The 14,024-nt window shown below is 40.6% G+C and overlaps 1 protein-coding gene across 1 annotated transcript in view; it reads left to right on the top strand.

Moving 5' to 3' along the window:
- Positions 1–14,024, top strand: part of LOC102027879 (inhibitor of carbonic anhydrase-like) — a 51,683-nt gene that overhangs the window by 3,869 nt on the left and 33,790 nt on the right. Inside the window, exons 2-6 of the mRNA XM_005406810.2 lie at positions 3,523–3,695; positions 8,328–8,436; positions 9,582–9,743; positions 10,883–11,030; positions 11,698–11,753. Coding sequence (XP_005406867.1) covers positions 3,523–3,695; positions 8,328–8,436; positions 9,582–9,743; positions 10,883–11,030; positions 11,698–11,753 — 648 coding nt within the window. The remainder of the gene's footprint in view (positions 1–3,522; positions 3,696–8,327; positions 8,437–9,581; positions 9,744–10,882; positions 11,031–11,697; positions 11,754–14,024) is intronic.

Raw genomic sequence — 14,024 nt, 5'->3', positions numbered from 1 at the left:
AGGCTTTGGGGAGACACCCAGACACAAACCATAACAGCCCTTTTATCAAAGATAAGGTGGCTGAGTGTGTTTGTAGTTGTGCCTGCATCTTCTAATCTGTTCCACTGACCCTTGAAGCTGTGTTTTATTGCCAGTACCATGTTGTTTTTATCACAATAACTTTGTAATATAATTTCAAGTCAGGAATTTTAATGAATGCTGCCTTGCCTTTGTTGCCCAGAATGGTTTTTGCTATTACAGGTCTCTTCTTATTCTAAATGAATTTTAGAAGTGTTTTCTTTAGTTCTATAAGATATGTTAATGGTAATTTGATTGGGATTGCATTAAATCTGTATAACAATTTTGGGAGTATGGCCATTTTCCCTATGTTGGTTCTTCCTATCCATGAGCAAGGGGCTATCTTTCCATTTTCTGAAATCCTGTTCAATCTTCTCTTTTGAATTACTGTAACTGCCAATATATAGATTCTTCACTTTGTTAAACTGATTCCTAAGTATTTCATTTTTTTAATGCTATTGTGAAGGGTGTAGTTTCCCTAACTTCTCTGTCAATGAGTTTGTAGTTTGTGTACAGGAATGCTATTGATTTTTGAACATTGACTTTGTACTCATCTACACTACTGAATTTGGTTATTAAATCTAGAGGTCTTTTGTTGCAGTTTTTTGGGTCTTTTGTGTAGAGTATTGTGTCATCCACAAATAAGGATAATTTAACTCCTTTTCCTATCCTTATTCCTTTTACTTTTTTCTCTTGTCTAATTGCTCTGGCTAATGTTTTTAGAACTCTTGAATAGGCATGGTGATCATGGACATCCTTATCTTACTCCTGATTTTAGAGTAAAAGCTTTCAGATTTTGACCATTTAGTATGATATTGGCTGCTGGTTTGTCATAGATGGCTTTTTAATCAGATTGAGATAAAGACCATCTATTCCAACTTTCTGTAGGGTTTTTATCATGAAGGGGTGCTAGATTTTGTCAAACGCTTTTTCTGCATTGATTGAGATGAGCGTGTGATGTTTGTCTTTAACTCTATTAATGTGCTGTACTGAATTTTTTGATTTGTATATATTGAACCATCCCTGGGATGACTCATACTTGGTCATTGTGTATAATCTTCTTGATGATTTGCTGCATTTTTGCCAGTATCTCTCCAAGAATTTCTTCATCTATGTTCATTAAGAAGATTGGCCTATACTTCTTTTTCTTGTATCCTTCTCCAGTGTTGGTATCAGTAATACTTCTTTCTAGGAGTGATTTTGGATGTATTGCTTCCCTTTCAATTTCATTAAAGAGTTTTTTTTTTAACATTAATGGCATTGGTTCATCTCTAAGTTTCTTATAGAATTCAGCAGTGAATACCTTAGTACCTGGGCTTTTCTTTGTTAGTAAGTTTTTAATTACATTTTCAATTTCATTGGCTGATATCAGGTTATTTAGAATTTTTATATCTTCTTCATTCAGTTTTGGAAATTTATATCTGCCTAAGAAGCTGTCCTGTTTTTCCTGTGTTTTCTATCTCATTAGAGTACAGGTTCTGAAGTAGGTATTGAGAATCATCTGGATTTCTGCAGGATTGGTTGTAATTTCCCCCTTTCCATTCCTAATTGCTTGAATTTGAGTCTTTTCTTTCCTCTTTTTGATGAGGTTGGCTAGGGACTTATCAATTTTATTTAATCTTTCAAAGAACCAACTTTTTATTCATTGATTCCTTGCATTGTTTTCTTAATCTCAATTGCATTAATTTTTGCTCTTATCTTTATAATTTCCTCCCTTGTACAAGCTTTGGATTTGGTTTGTTCTTTTTCTAGAACTTTGAGTTTCAGCATTAGGTTGTTTGAGTTTGTTCTTTTTTCCTGATGTGAGAATTCATCACTATAAATTTCCCTCATAGGATTGCTTTCAGTGCACACAATCAGTTACAGTATGTTGTACTGATATTATCATTTAATTGTAGACACTGTTTAATTTCTTCTTTAATTTCCTCTGTGACCCATTGTTTGTTTTATCTCTTTTTTTTCCCCAGTACTGGGAATCAGACTCACAACCTTGTGCTTGCCAGGCAGGTGCTGTGCCACTGAGTTAAATCCCCAGTGACCCATTGTTTGTTCAGAAGGCTGTTGTTTAGTTTCTATGTGTTTATATAGCTTTAGTGGTTTCCTTTGCCATTGATTTCCAGTTTCATTGTACTATGGTCAGATAATATTGATGGGATGATTTCAATTCCTCTGCATCTACTTAAGCATGTTTTATGGGCTAATATGTGGTCTATTTTGGAGAACATTCCATGTGTATCTGTGAAGAATCTGTATTCTGATATTGTCAGGTGGACCGCTTTGTAGACATCTACCAAGTCCATTTGTTCACAGGTTTGGTTTAACTCTGATGTATCTTTCTTGACTTCTCATTTGGTTGATCTATTTGTGAGAGTGGGGTATTAAGGTCCGCACAATTGTGTCAGTTCTTATTTGATTCTTCATGTCTGTTAATATTTGTTTTATGTATTTTTGTGCACCAGTATTTGGTGCATATATATTTATGACTGTTAACTCTTCTCCTTGGAATTTTCCCTTAATAAGTATGTAGTGACCTTTCTCTCTTTTGATCAGTCTTGGCTTGAAGTTCACATTGCCTGCAAATAGAATAGGTACCCTTGCTTTCTTCTGGATTTCTGTGGCATGGAGCTTTGTTTTCCATCCTTAGACTTTCAGTCTATGAATTTCTTTTTTAATTCAATGTGTTTTTTGAATGGAGCATATATTTGGATATTGCTTCTTGATCCATTCTGCTAGTCTGTTTCTTTTGATTGGTGAGTTGAGACCATTAACGTTGATGGTTATAACTGCTATCTATTAACTTATCCTTGTCATGTTATTTTCCTGTTATTGGTTCCCTGTCTTTCTCCTCTGTTTAATTGCTTTCCCTGCCTTGTCATTTCTTTCTGTTGGTGTTTCTGTGGTTGTGGTCTTCTTTCTATTGGTATTCCTATGGTTGTGGTCTTGCCAATATGTTCTTGAGAGCATTCTGTAGGGCTGGTTTGGTGGTTATAAAGCTTCCTACCCAGGAGTAGATATTTTTGAGACGAGATTCACATAACATAGATAAACCATTTTAAAGTGAACAATTCTGTGGTGTTTAATACATCCACAATATTTGTAACCATCACCTCTATCCAGTTCCAAAGAATTTTAATCACTCTAAAGGAAAATCCTGTACCTATTAAGCAAGCAATATCCACTTTCTTCTCTCCAAGCACATCACAATTACCAATTTAGAGTCTTCAATAATTTTGGATCTATCCTGGGAGTGAAATTCCTGTCTTATAATGCTAATTCTATGTTTAACTTTTTTATCCAAGGGGTAGGGCAGAATGAGCAAAAGAGGCCATGAAATTCATGTGAGTCAGACAGCCAAGCTAGTATGGGTGTACCCACTCAGTTGGCCCTTAATCTTGTCTTTGACCTTTTCTATCAGCACAGAAAAGTGAGTTTTGTGGTTCCTTTATACCTCTGGCTCTCTCCTAGGGCTGTGTCTGACAGTCCCTGAAAAAACTGTAAGATGGTGCACTGTGTCAGATCATGAGGCCACCAAGTGCTCCAGTTTCAGTGACAATGTGAAGAAAGTCTTTTCTGCGAATGGTCCCCTTGTCACTTGCATGAAGACAACCTCTTACCTTGAGTGCATCGCAGCCATTGTGGTAAGTCACTGCTGCCCAAAAGGAAGTGAAAGGAAGTCTATATTCTCTTTCTCTGCACTTCCTACTGTACAGAAAAATACACCTGCTCAACATTCATTAATAGTAAAAATCATAATCTGAGTCATAGCCACACAGTTCATAGAGAAGGATTCAATCTTATTAAGATATCTATAGTAAAGTAAAACTAGCACTGCATTAAGAAGACTCTATAAAGACTCAGAAATAGGATATTAGTTGTAACTCAGTGGTAGAATTCTTGTGTAGCAGGCAATAAGCAGTAGTTGTTTTGAAATTACATGAAAATGCACACTTTCAAAAGGGCCTTATCTTCATACTCTGCAGAGGGGCACATGGCCTGTGCAGTTGCATTCCCTAGCTTGCCTGGTTATCCCAGTGCTGCAAAAAAAGAAGAAGGAGGAGAAGGAGGAGGAGGAGGAGGAGGAAGAAGGGGAGGAAGAGGAGGAGGAGGAGGAAGAAGAAGAGAGGAAGAGAAAGGAGAAGGGGAAGGAGAAGGGGAAGGAAAAGGAGGAGGAAGAGGAAGAGGAAGAGGAAGAGGAAGAAGAGGAGGAGACTCGGAAATAAACAAGAAGCTCTGGGGTCTTGTTATTAATAGTTAAATTGCTTTTGGAATTTCCCAGTGATGCAATAAGATATAAAATACATGTAAGATAGAAACCATCAGACATATCAATATTTTCAGATGATTGTTTACCTAGAAAGCATAGTGGAATTGAGAGAAATGCTGCTGTAATCATTTATTAATGAATAAATTAGCTCGGTAAAAAATGAGTATATTACAGGTAATATCATTAGCCCAAAATTGTGATCTCATTTGTGTTTAAAATAATAAACAGAAAAATATTTCTGAAGAAATAACAAATGAGAGCTTTATAAAACTGTTAATATGAAGGTCTGTGGTAAGTAAGCAACATTTATTAATAAATGAGCCTTGTACCATATCCCCAGGTTGGAAGACTGTATACATACTTTTGTATCATCCTAAAGTTGTTCAATAAATTTAGCATAATTTTCATCAAAATAAACTCTTTCAAAAAGCATCAATAATATAATTATAAAATTCTTGTGAAGAGCACATGGATAAGATTATAAAATGGCATGAGAAAGAACACTAATCGAATAGCCAAGGTTTTCCTAAAATGATACCATATTTAAATAGAAGTGTTAGTAAAGAACAGGTTACTGACATGGATATTGAACACCTGGAAGAGAACAAAATCAACACATTCTCAGCTTTCTGTGTGTCTATACATCTAATTATCCATATGATATATAGATGCAGAGTATAGTAAATGTTAAAAATTAGGGTATTAGAGTCCTAGACTTACTAAGTTTAGACTAGATGCATATAAATTTAGCTAGATATTTATGATAAAGCAAGCTTTCAAAAAATGATTGAGAAAGGTTTCTTTAATTGGACAACTCAGTAGGCATTTGAGGGGGGGAATCAAATGAGATTCTTAATCCATTCACCAAAAAAACCCCACAAACTCTCATAGCTTGATTCAATTTGACAAAAAGTGTTATGGTTTATATCTAGATATCTCCCAGAGCTTCATTCATTCACAGGTGAGGCTTTGGGGAGGTGACTGGATCTTGGGGTGTGATATTGATCAGTGGATTAGTCTACTGATGGGTTTATGGCTATATGTGATACCAGGAGGTAAAACCTGGTCAGAGAAGGTGGGTCACTGGGGGTGTGAACTAGAAGGGTCTATCTCCCTCTCTCCTCTGTTGCTCGATCTCTGCTTCCTGCCTGCCATGCCATGAGCATAGTCTTCTTCTCTGATGCCTCCTTGCCTTGGAGGCAGCTGACTATGGACTGAAACTTCTACAAACTCTAAATCCAAATCAACTTTCTCCTTAGAGTTATGGGGGTCATGTATTGTGTCTCAATGATAAAAAAGTAATTAAGACAAAGAAACATAATTAGATAAATCAGAAAAGTAGGCAAATTTGGAAATGTAAAAATTTTAAAACTATGATAAGTATTTTTAAAAGTGCTAAATATATAAAAATAAATCACATCAGCTGTAACAAAATCATTTATTGCACTGTAAAAACTATATAAATATATAATTTAAATTTATAAGAAATGTTTAAAAATAACAAGCTATAAACAAACCACTCACAAAAAAAATTACAGCTAATAAACAATGTGGACAATAAAGGAAAAATGTTCATTCTTTTTAATAACCAAATAAATTAAAATAAATGCCTTCTTACAGTAAGTTCATATTGGTAATATGATGACATTTCTTTCTTTTTTAAAGTTAATTTCATTGGTACATTATAGATATACATAGTGATCACATTCATCGTAGGGATTTTGTACCTATACATAATATATCTCGATTCTTCTTTTTTCCCCAGTCCCTTCTCCTCCCTTCAACCCCTCTTACTCTCCTTATCTGTAAAGGCTTTGTTTCCATTTTTTTCCTTCTATTCTTTTCTTCTTTTTCCCTTTCCCCTTTCCATGTACCCCTTCCCACTTGAACAATTTCTTCCTATTTCACAATATCTATTATACATTTTGGTCCTTGTTTATGCTTTTGGTTTCTTACACCAGAGAAACAATGCAATATTTAAGCATGTATGTCCAGTTTATTTCACTTAGGAGTATGGTCCTAAGTGCACCCATTTGCCTAGAAATGTCTGAAGCTTATCCTTTATGGCAGAGTAGTGCTCCCTTGTTGATAACACTTTTCACTGGTAGGTTTGCAGTGAAACTGATATGCATGCTGATTAGCATTATAAATCATAAACTTGGATTAGCATTATAATTTTTTATTTCTGAAAAACAATTTGGAAATACTCAATAAGCATCACAAATGTGTCCATAAGTGTTTATTCTTCAATTCACATATATATGTGTATATTTATGTGTGTGTGTATAGAGAAAAGTGGAGACAGATGTGAACTTGTTACAGAAACTTGGCCTTATGTAATCATGGGGGCTGGTCAAGCAGTCTCTGTAAAGTTGCTGTCTTTTCACCTCTGATTTTGGAACATGAAGAGGAACCATTCAGGAAAGGAAGATGTATGTAAAGTGAGGAGAAGTAAGAACAACTTGGAACTCATGAGGATAAGCTGAAAAGCATCAGTTCTCACTGCTTCCTTTCTGGGTGGGGTTCACAAGGCTTAATGCCCTTCTTGTTCTTTTATCTTTTATTCTAAGTCCATCCTTTATTAATTCAAGTTGGTTTCTGATACATTCAATAGTGTCCTAATTTTATGTGCATACAACTATATGTAAATATTTATATAAAATGGGATGGGAAATATATAATTGTAATACAGATTTGTATAACATGGTACATGCATTTTGTAAAATATGTATAAGAAAACTCATATATCATATATACTGTAAAATATAAGAAAATGGGATACGAAAAAAAGGGGAAAATGTGTACAGTACATTTGTCCCTCTGTATTCTTGGCCTCTGCATATGTACATTCAAGCATCAGCAGATGTAAAACATTGCACCTTTTCTGAACACATAGACTTCATTCTTGCCACCATATATTCCCTAAACACTACAGTATACCTATTTATACGGCATTTATACTGTATTAGTTAGTTAAGTAATTTAGAGATGATTTAAAGTGTATGAAGCCAGGCATGGTGGTGCACACCTGTAATCCCAGCACTTGGGAGGCTGAGGCAGGAAGATTGTTGCGGGTTCGAGACAAGCATGGGCTACAAAGTGAGCTCAAGGCCAGCCTGAACTGCATAGTGAGACCCTGTCTCAGAAAAAGAAAAAGTAAAGTATATGGGAGGAAGGGTACAGGATGTACACAAATTCTACATCCTTTTATATTAGGGACTTGAGAATCTGCGTATTTTGATTATTGTGGGAGTTCTGGGACTAATTTCCCTAGATACTGAGGGTGGCTGCACTAAATTCAGTAAAACTCAAGTTAATAAATAAATAAATAAAAAGAATGATTTCTGGGCTAGGGATGTAGCTCCACGGTGGAGCACCTGCTTAGCAAGTGTGAAGCCCTGAGTTCAATTCCTGAAAAACACCCAAAAAAGCTCCTTTAAAAAAGAATAATTTCCATGCTGGGTATGGAAATGACTCAGCCTCATTTCTGAGAGAGGGCTGTGAAGCTACCGCTTCCCGTAGGAAGAGAGGAACGCTGGGCTGACAGATTCCTGAAAAGAGACTCCAGATCTGAGAGTGCATCACATTAGTTATCGGAGGCAAAAATATTCTCTGGTGCACTCACTTACCCAACAGTTACCAAACACCTATGTATGCTAGGTGCTCTTCTTGGTACTAGGATTCAGCAGGGAATTAAAGATGCAAAAATGTCCTCACTTGCATGGAGCTCATATTACACAGGGGAGGAAAACACTGAACCAAGCATGTCAGATGGTTGATAAGGTCTAGGAAGAAAAAGTGGAATCCAGAACACATGAGATGATAGCATTATGAGTGAGGTCAGTAACAGCCTCACAGAGAAGCTGACTTTTGAGTGTAGACCAAGGGAGGTGATGCAGGCCCAAGCCATGAAGCATTTATGGAGCAAGCATACCTGGGGGAGGATGAGGGGAGTCTTCCTCAGAGGCGATGCGGGCCACTCATGGGCTAATCTCTTCTCTTTTAGGCAAACAAAGCAGATGCCGTGACCATTGATGGAGGTTTGGTGTTTGAAGCGAGCTTGGCCCCCTACAACCTGAAGCCCATTGCGGCAGAATTCTATGGGTCAAAAGATGGTGTGTTCTCCCTGGGCACCCAGGTCACTGGTGTGACACTGCAGCCACTGGGGAAGGCAGGGACTCTGTCAGCATAGCACTGGCAGGCAAACGAAGTTGCTGGAGCTCTTCGGATGGATGGAGGCTGTCACTGCTACTCACCCACAAGGGTTAGGATATTGGCACTTCCCAGGCAACTGCAAACTTTGTGCATTCTGATGAGTGCCTTTGGTGCTGTGGGGTACACACAGCCTGGGAAGGGGGTGCTGTCCAGAGTCCATCACTGAGTGGGGAGCTGCACGCCTAGGAGTCCCAGCTCTGGAAGGAGAACATGAGGATCTGGCTGCCTCCTCCCTGTGCCGTCTCCTCCCTGTGCCGCAGTGTACAGGCCTGTGTGTGTTTGGAGGAGAGATTCTTGGGGAGTCTATGGAGGGAGCTTTGCCTCTTTCCCATACTTTTGCATCAGCGCTCTCAGTGTGTGAGCATAGCCCACCTCTAATGTGCAGGGCCCTGGCATATTCCTGGGTCATCCCTGCATCCGTCCTCTCAGGCTTTCACTTTTGTGACCGAGCTGTAGACACAGAGGCAGAGAAGCAGTAACCTCAGTGCCTGGGAGCTGAAAGTCTTCTCTGAGAACATCTGCAGGCCCTGTCATAGTGTGAGCCTTCAAAATTCCCATCTCCACTGGCAGAAAAATAAGTACCATTGACTCTACTTTTATGGTGCAGTTGTGTTCTAATAAACCCATTGTAGACTGAAAAATTCTAACCCTAAAATGCATTCACCAAACATCATGCTTGCTAACACAGAATTGGTGGTTCCCTTTGTGATCACGTGGTTCCCTGCCATTGTCCAGCATCGTGAAAGATAATTGTACCACATATCAATAGACTGAGAAAAAATCAAATTCAAAGAATGGGTTCTCCGACTGTGTATTGCTTTCACACATTGTAAAATTTAATAATCCAAAGCCTAGCTATTGAAAACCAGGGGCTGTCTACATGTTTATGGCCTTGAAAAAGTTCAGTTTTCTCTTTTCTCTGTACTGACCAGGGAATGGTGCAGATCCTAGGCTCCTCCAAAGTTCTGCATTGCACACCCTGGAAGGTCAGTAGGGAAGATGTGCCATCTTCCTTTGTTCCTTCTTTCTCCCTGCTCCTTTGCAGATCCACAAACTCACTATTACGTTGTGGCTCTGGTGAAGAAGGGAACCAACTTCCAGCTGAACCAGCTCCAAGGCAAAAAGTCCTGCCACACGGGCCTGGGCTGGTCTGCTGGGTGGATCGTCCCCATTGGTCTACTGCTTCCCTCTGGCTCTCTTGAAGCAGGTAAGTCAGCAGGGATTGGATGTCCTCAGACAGCGCTCCTGCACCAGTTGCCCAAGTGGGTCATGTGCGGGTCATACAATCACTGTTACATGTATGCTTTCCATGTTTTCCAAGATGGAGTAAGGGTGTGTGCACCAGCAACTTATGGAAGCTGGGGGCTGAGCTTTCTCTTCCCTCAGGAAAGATGCTTCTGTTTCTCTGAGCTCCTGTTGGTCCTGCCCTCCTGGGAATCCCAGCAGCTTGGCTTGACAAGGGCCATCCTTGAGGCCCACTCAGGAAGGCCACCTTCCTCCCAATTTCCCAGGAAGTTTCTCTAGGGCCTCCAGTCACACTGCCAGCACCTCAGGCCTCTGTGCCAACTTCTTGTTCAGTTATGGTGGCCAAGGTGAGCCCTGAGCACCTTTTTAGCCCTTGAAGATGATGGCCAAATCCTGCTCTCTGCAAAAGTGCATCTTTCTGAGCTCTGCCGTCTTTCCAAAGTAATTTTTTGGCCATGATAAGGACAAGGGGCTGCAGGGATCTGATAAAGTGCTGCACCTGGAGCACATCTCTGGCCACATCTTCCCCTTCGTGGGGTGTTTACTTGCCTTGGTGATAGGCAGTACTGGACATCTGTCTGTGCAGTTGTCCATCATGCCTCCTGCCCCTCACCAGCAACCTGCTCTAACTCTGTCCTAGAAGAGGGACCCCACAAGCCGCTACAGCTTCCAGGAGCAGAAGGGAAGGTGTGGTGGCCTAGGTTCTGCAATAAGGAAGGGCTGTGGAGGCTGGCTGACCCGCAGGTGTTCCTGCCCTGTTCAGAGTTCTGTCTGCCCCCTCAGGGCCTCAAAGCTGGGGAGTTAGCAGAGTGAGTGGAACTGGGCCACAGCTTGATTCAGTATATGTTGGCTACTCTCACACCCGCGGCCGGCAACCTGGAAAGCCCACATAAGACAGTGTGGTGTCCAAACACCCAGGCGCTGTGGGTCATCGCTCACTCCAGCAGGCTGCACCCGGCCGGCCTGTGCACTCCTGCCTCCCAGAACATCCCCAGGAAGTCGGCAGATGCAAGGGCTCTTAGGGCCACTCTCTCGCATGTGCACATAACCCTGAGACCCTAGCAGCTCACACCTTGTGGTCCATACGTCTATGTTGAGCAGGAGCAGCCACGTTCTTCTCTGGCAGCTGTGTGCCCTGTGCATATGAGAAGAGGTTCCCCAGCCTGTGTCAACTGTGTGCAGGAAAAGGGACTGACAAGTGTGCCTGCTCCTCTCATGAACCATACTTTGGCTATTCAGGTGCCTTCAAGTGAGTAAGATCCTCTGGTCATCCTCCCTCTCTGTATTTTGGGGGACAAAAGCACAGAGTGGACAGGGCATGCCCCAGGTACCTTGAGTGTCACTGTGATAGCCAGGCTCCTCTATGCCTCCCCTGATCTACCCTCGCTCAAAACCTCCCTGTATGGGATCTCCTCAGGTCTCCCCAGAGCTTGGTGCCTGCAGTGTTCCCCTCTAGGACCAGGGGACAGACTGGGACCTGCAGACGCAGGCCTGGGCCCTTGGTGGGGCCAAAGGCAAGGGCCTCCCAGTGCTCATCCTGCTGAGTGTCCCCTGTGGCTGCCTTGACCCCCCGCAGGTGCCTCTCTGTACTCTACGCTCTGTAAGCACCAAAACAAAAACCCCTGTTTCTTTTGACTGCTTTCCAAGAGGAAGGTAAGGGTCTTTCCCCACCATCCCTCCACAGAGCTGCTGAGGACGTCATTCTCTGGGGCTCCTGCTGGTTTCAGTCTGGCACAGGCTATAGGGTTCAAAGGCTGCTCAGAGAAGTCTATCCTCTGTGAGGGAGACTGGTACCCAGGGACTTGTGGGCAAAGCCCCATGAGCCTGTGGTCAGGCAAAACTTCAGTGGGTCTGCACCAGAGACAGTGAAGCTTGTGCCTGAGCTGAAGGCCTGACAATATTGTCCTGTTCCTCAGGTGCCTGGAGGACGGCGTGGGGGACGTGAGCTTCGTGCGGCACCTGACCGTGTTTGGTAAGTGCCGGGTGAAGAACCATATGGGCCCAGCTAACCAGAGGGACTGGTTCTTGCCCCAAGGTCTCCTTACATCTAGAGCAATGGTGAGAGGTTTACCCACGGGGGAGTGAGTGTGTGTCTGTTCTTTGTGCTTTAGTGCCCAATTTGTCCCTTTCAGATCATACCCTGCCCAACATCTTCCTGCATCAGGGACCTGTATCTGTTTCTCTCCATTGTCCTCTCAGACCCCTGCAGGGGCCTTTCCATGAACCTAGCAAAAAAGTTTTCCGAACCTTTAAACTACTAATGTTTGTTTTATGTTGAGTTTTGAGATGCTGGGAACGAAACCCAGGACCTCACACATGCTAGGCAAGTGCAATACCCCTGAGCTATGGCCTGGCCCTAAAATCAAGTGTCAATCATCAATTCTCTTAGTCATTCAATGTCAGTTTCGAATTTAATCACATTCAAATTTACATTACAAGTATCTTAAGCAAATGCCTCTTAAGAAATATGTAAATATTTCAGAGCTTGTTAGCACACTTAGAGTTAAATTTGTACAAGGTATTATTTTTAAAAATTTACTCTAAAAATAAAAGAAGGAAAACATTAACAAACACATCCATTTACAAAATAGCATAAGAACAATACAAGCAATACTGAATTACAGACAAAGTGGTAGGAAATTAACAACGGTTGTGTTACATATTGATATCTTCAAAGTGGTTCCTCAAGAAAACAAATAGAGACATGCAAAATTGATCAAATAATTAATCATTAACTGTTCTTTTGAGTAAAGTGATAGAAGTCAATAGTACAACTATGTTAGTTATCCTGGATATACATACACACATAAAATTTCCCCTTCTTTTCTCTTTTCCCTCACCCCAGTTGCTCTTTACTTTTGAGCATTTTCCTTTTGTTTCACAATGTCTGCCATACCTCCTAATTTTTACTCACTCTTTCAGGTTCTTACACTAGTGAGACAATACGTTGCTTACACATGGAGGTCTGGTTTATTTCACTTATGAGTATGGTCTCTAGTTGTGACCATTTACCTGTAAAATCTTCAAGTTTATCTTTCTTTATAGTTGAGTAATATTCTATTATATAGAAGTACCACAATTTTTTTATCCATTCCTCACTGGATGGACAGTTGGGTTGCTTCTACAATTTAGCAATTACAAATTGTGCTGCTATAAACGTGTGTATACATATATCACTGTGATACGATGTTTTCAGATCTTCTGGGAGAATACTTAGAAGGGGAATAGCTGGGTTGAATGGGACCTCTAGACCTAGTTTTCTGAGGAATCTCCAAACTGATTTCCACAGTGGTTTCACCAGTCTGCATTCCCACCAGCAGTGGAGAAGACTTCCTATTTCTCCACAGCCTCGCCAGCATTTGTTATTGGTTGATTTCTTAATGCTAGCCATTCTTACTGGGGTGAGATGAAATCTCAATGTTGTTTTAATTTGCATTTCTCCAATGACTAATGATGTTGAACATTTTTTCATGTATTTACTTGCCATTTGTATTTCTTTATCTGAGAAGTGTGTATTCATCTCAGCTGCCCATTTTTGGACTGGGTCTTTGAATTTGGGGCCCTCATGTTTTTTAATTCTTTATATGTTCTAGATAGAATACTTTTGTCTGAGGGACAGTCAGCTAAAATTTTTTTCCCAATTTGTGGGTTTTCTTTTTACTATACTGGTGCTTTCTTTAGATGTGCAGAAAGTTCTCAGTAGAATGAGATCCCAGTTGTTGATTCTTTGAAGTATTTCATCTGCAGTTTGGTTTCTGTTCATGAACTCTCTGCCTACCCTTATGTCTTCAAGGTTTTTACCTACTTACTCTTCCAATAGATTTAGTGTTTCTGTTTTAATATTGAGATCTGTGACTTGAGTTTAGTGCATGGTGATAGACTTGGGTCTATTTTCAGTCTTCGGCAAGTGGCAAGCCAGTGTTTCCAGCACCACTTATTAAAGAGGCTATCGTTCTCCCAGTGAGTTTGATTGGCCCCTTTATCAAAGATTAAGTGGCTGAGTGTGTTTTTGGTTGTGGCTGTTTCCTCCAGTCTGTTCCATTGACCCTCAGGTCTGTTTTTTAGCCAGTACTAGGTTTATTTTATTATAGTAGCTTTGTATATAATTTCAGGTCAGGGATTGTGATTCCACCTGACCTGTTCTTCTTGCCCAGGATTGCTTTTGCTATTCTGGGTCCCTTCTGATTCCAGATGAATTTAAGGCATGTTTTCTCAAGATCTGTGAGGTATGCTAATGGTAGTT

Source organism: Chinchilla lanigera, unplaced genomic scaffold (assembly GCF_000276665.1).
Source record: "Chinchilla lanigera isolate Chin_1 unplaced genomic scaffold, ChiLan1.0 scaffold00100, whole genome shotgun sequence".
In the NCBI taxonomy this organism is placed as follows: domain Eukaryota; kingdom Metazoa; phylum Chordata; class Mammalia; order Rodentia; family Chinchillidae; genus Chinchilla; species Chinchilla lanigera.
Note: the sequence above shows the minus strand (reverse complement) of the source record. Positions and strands in the feature narration are given on the sequence as shown.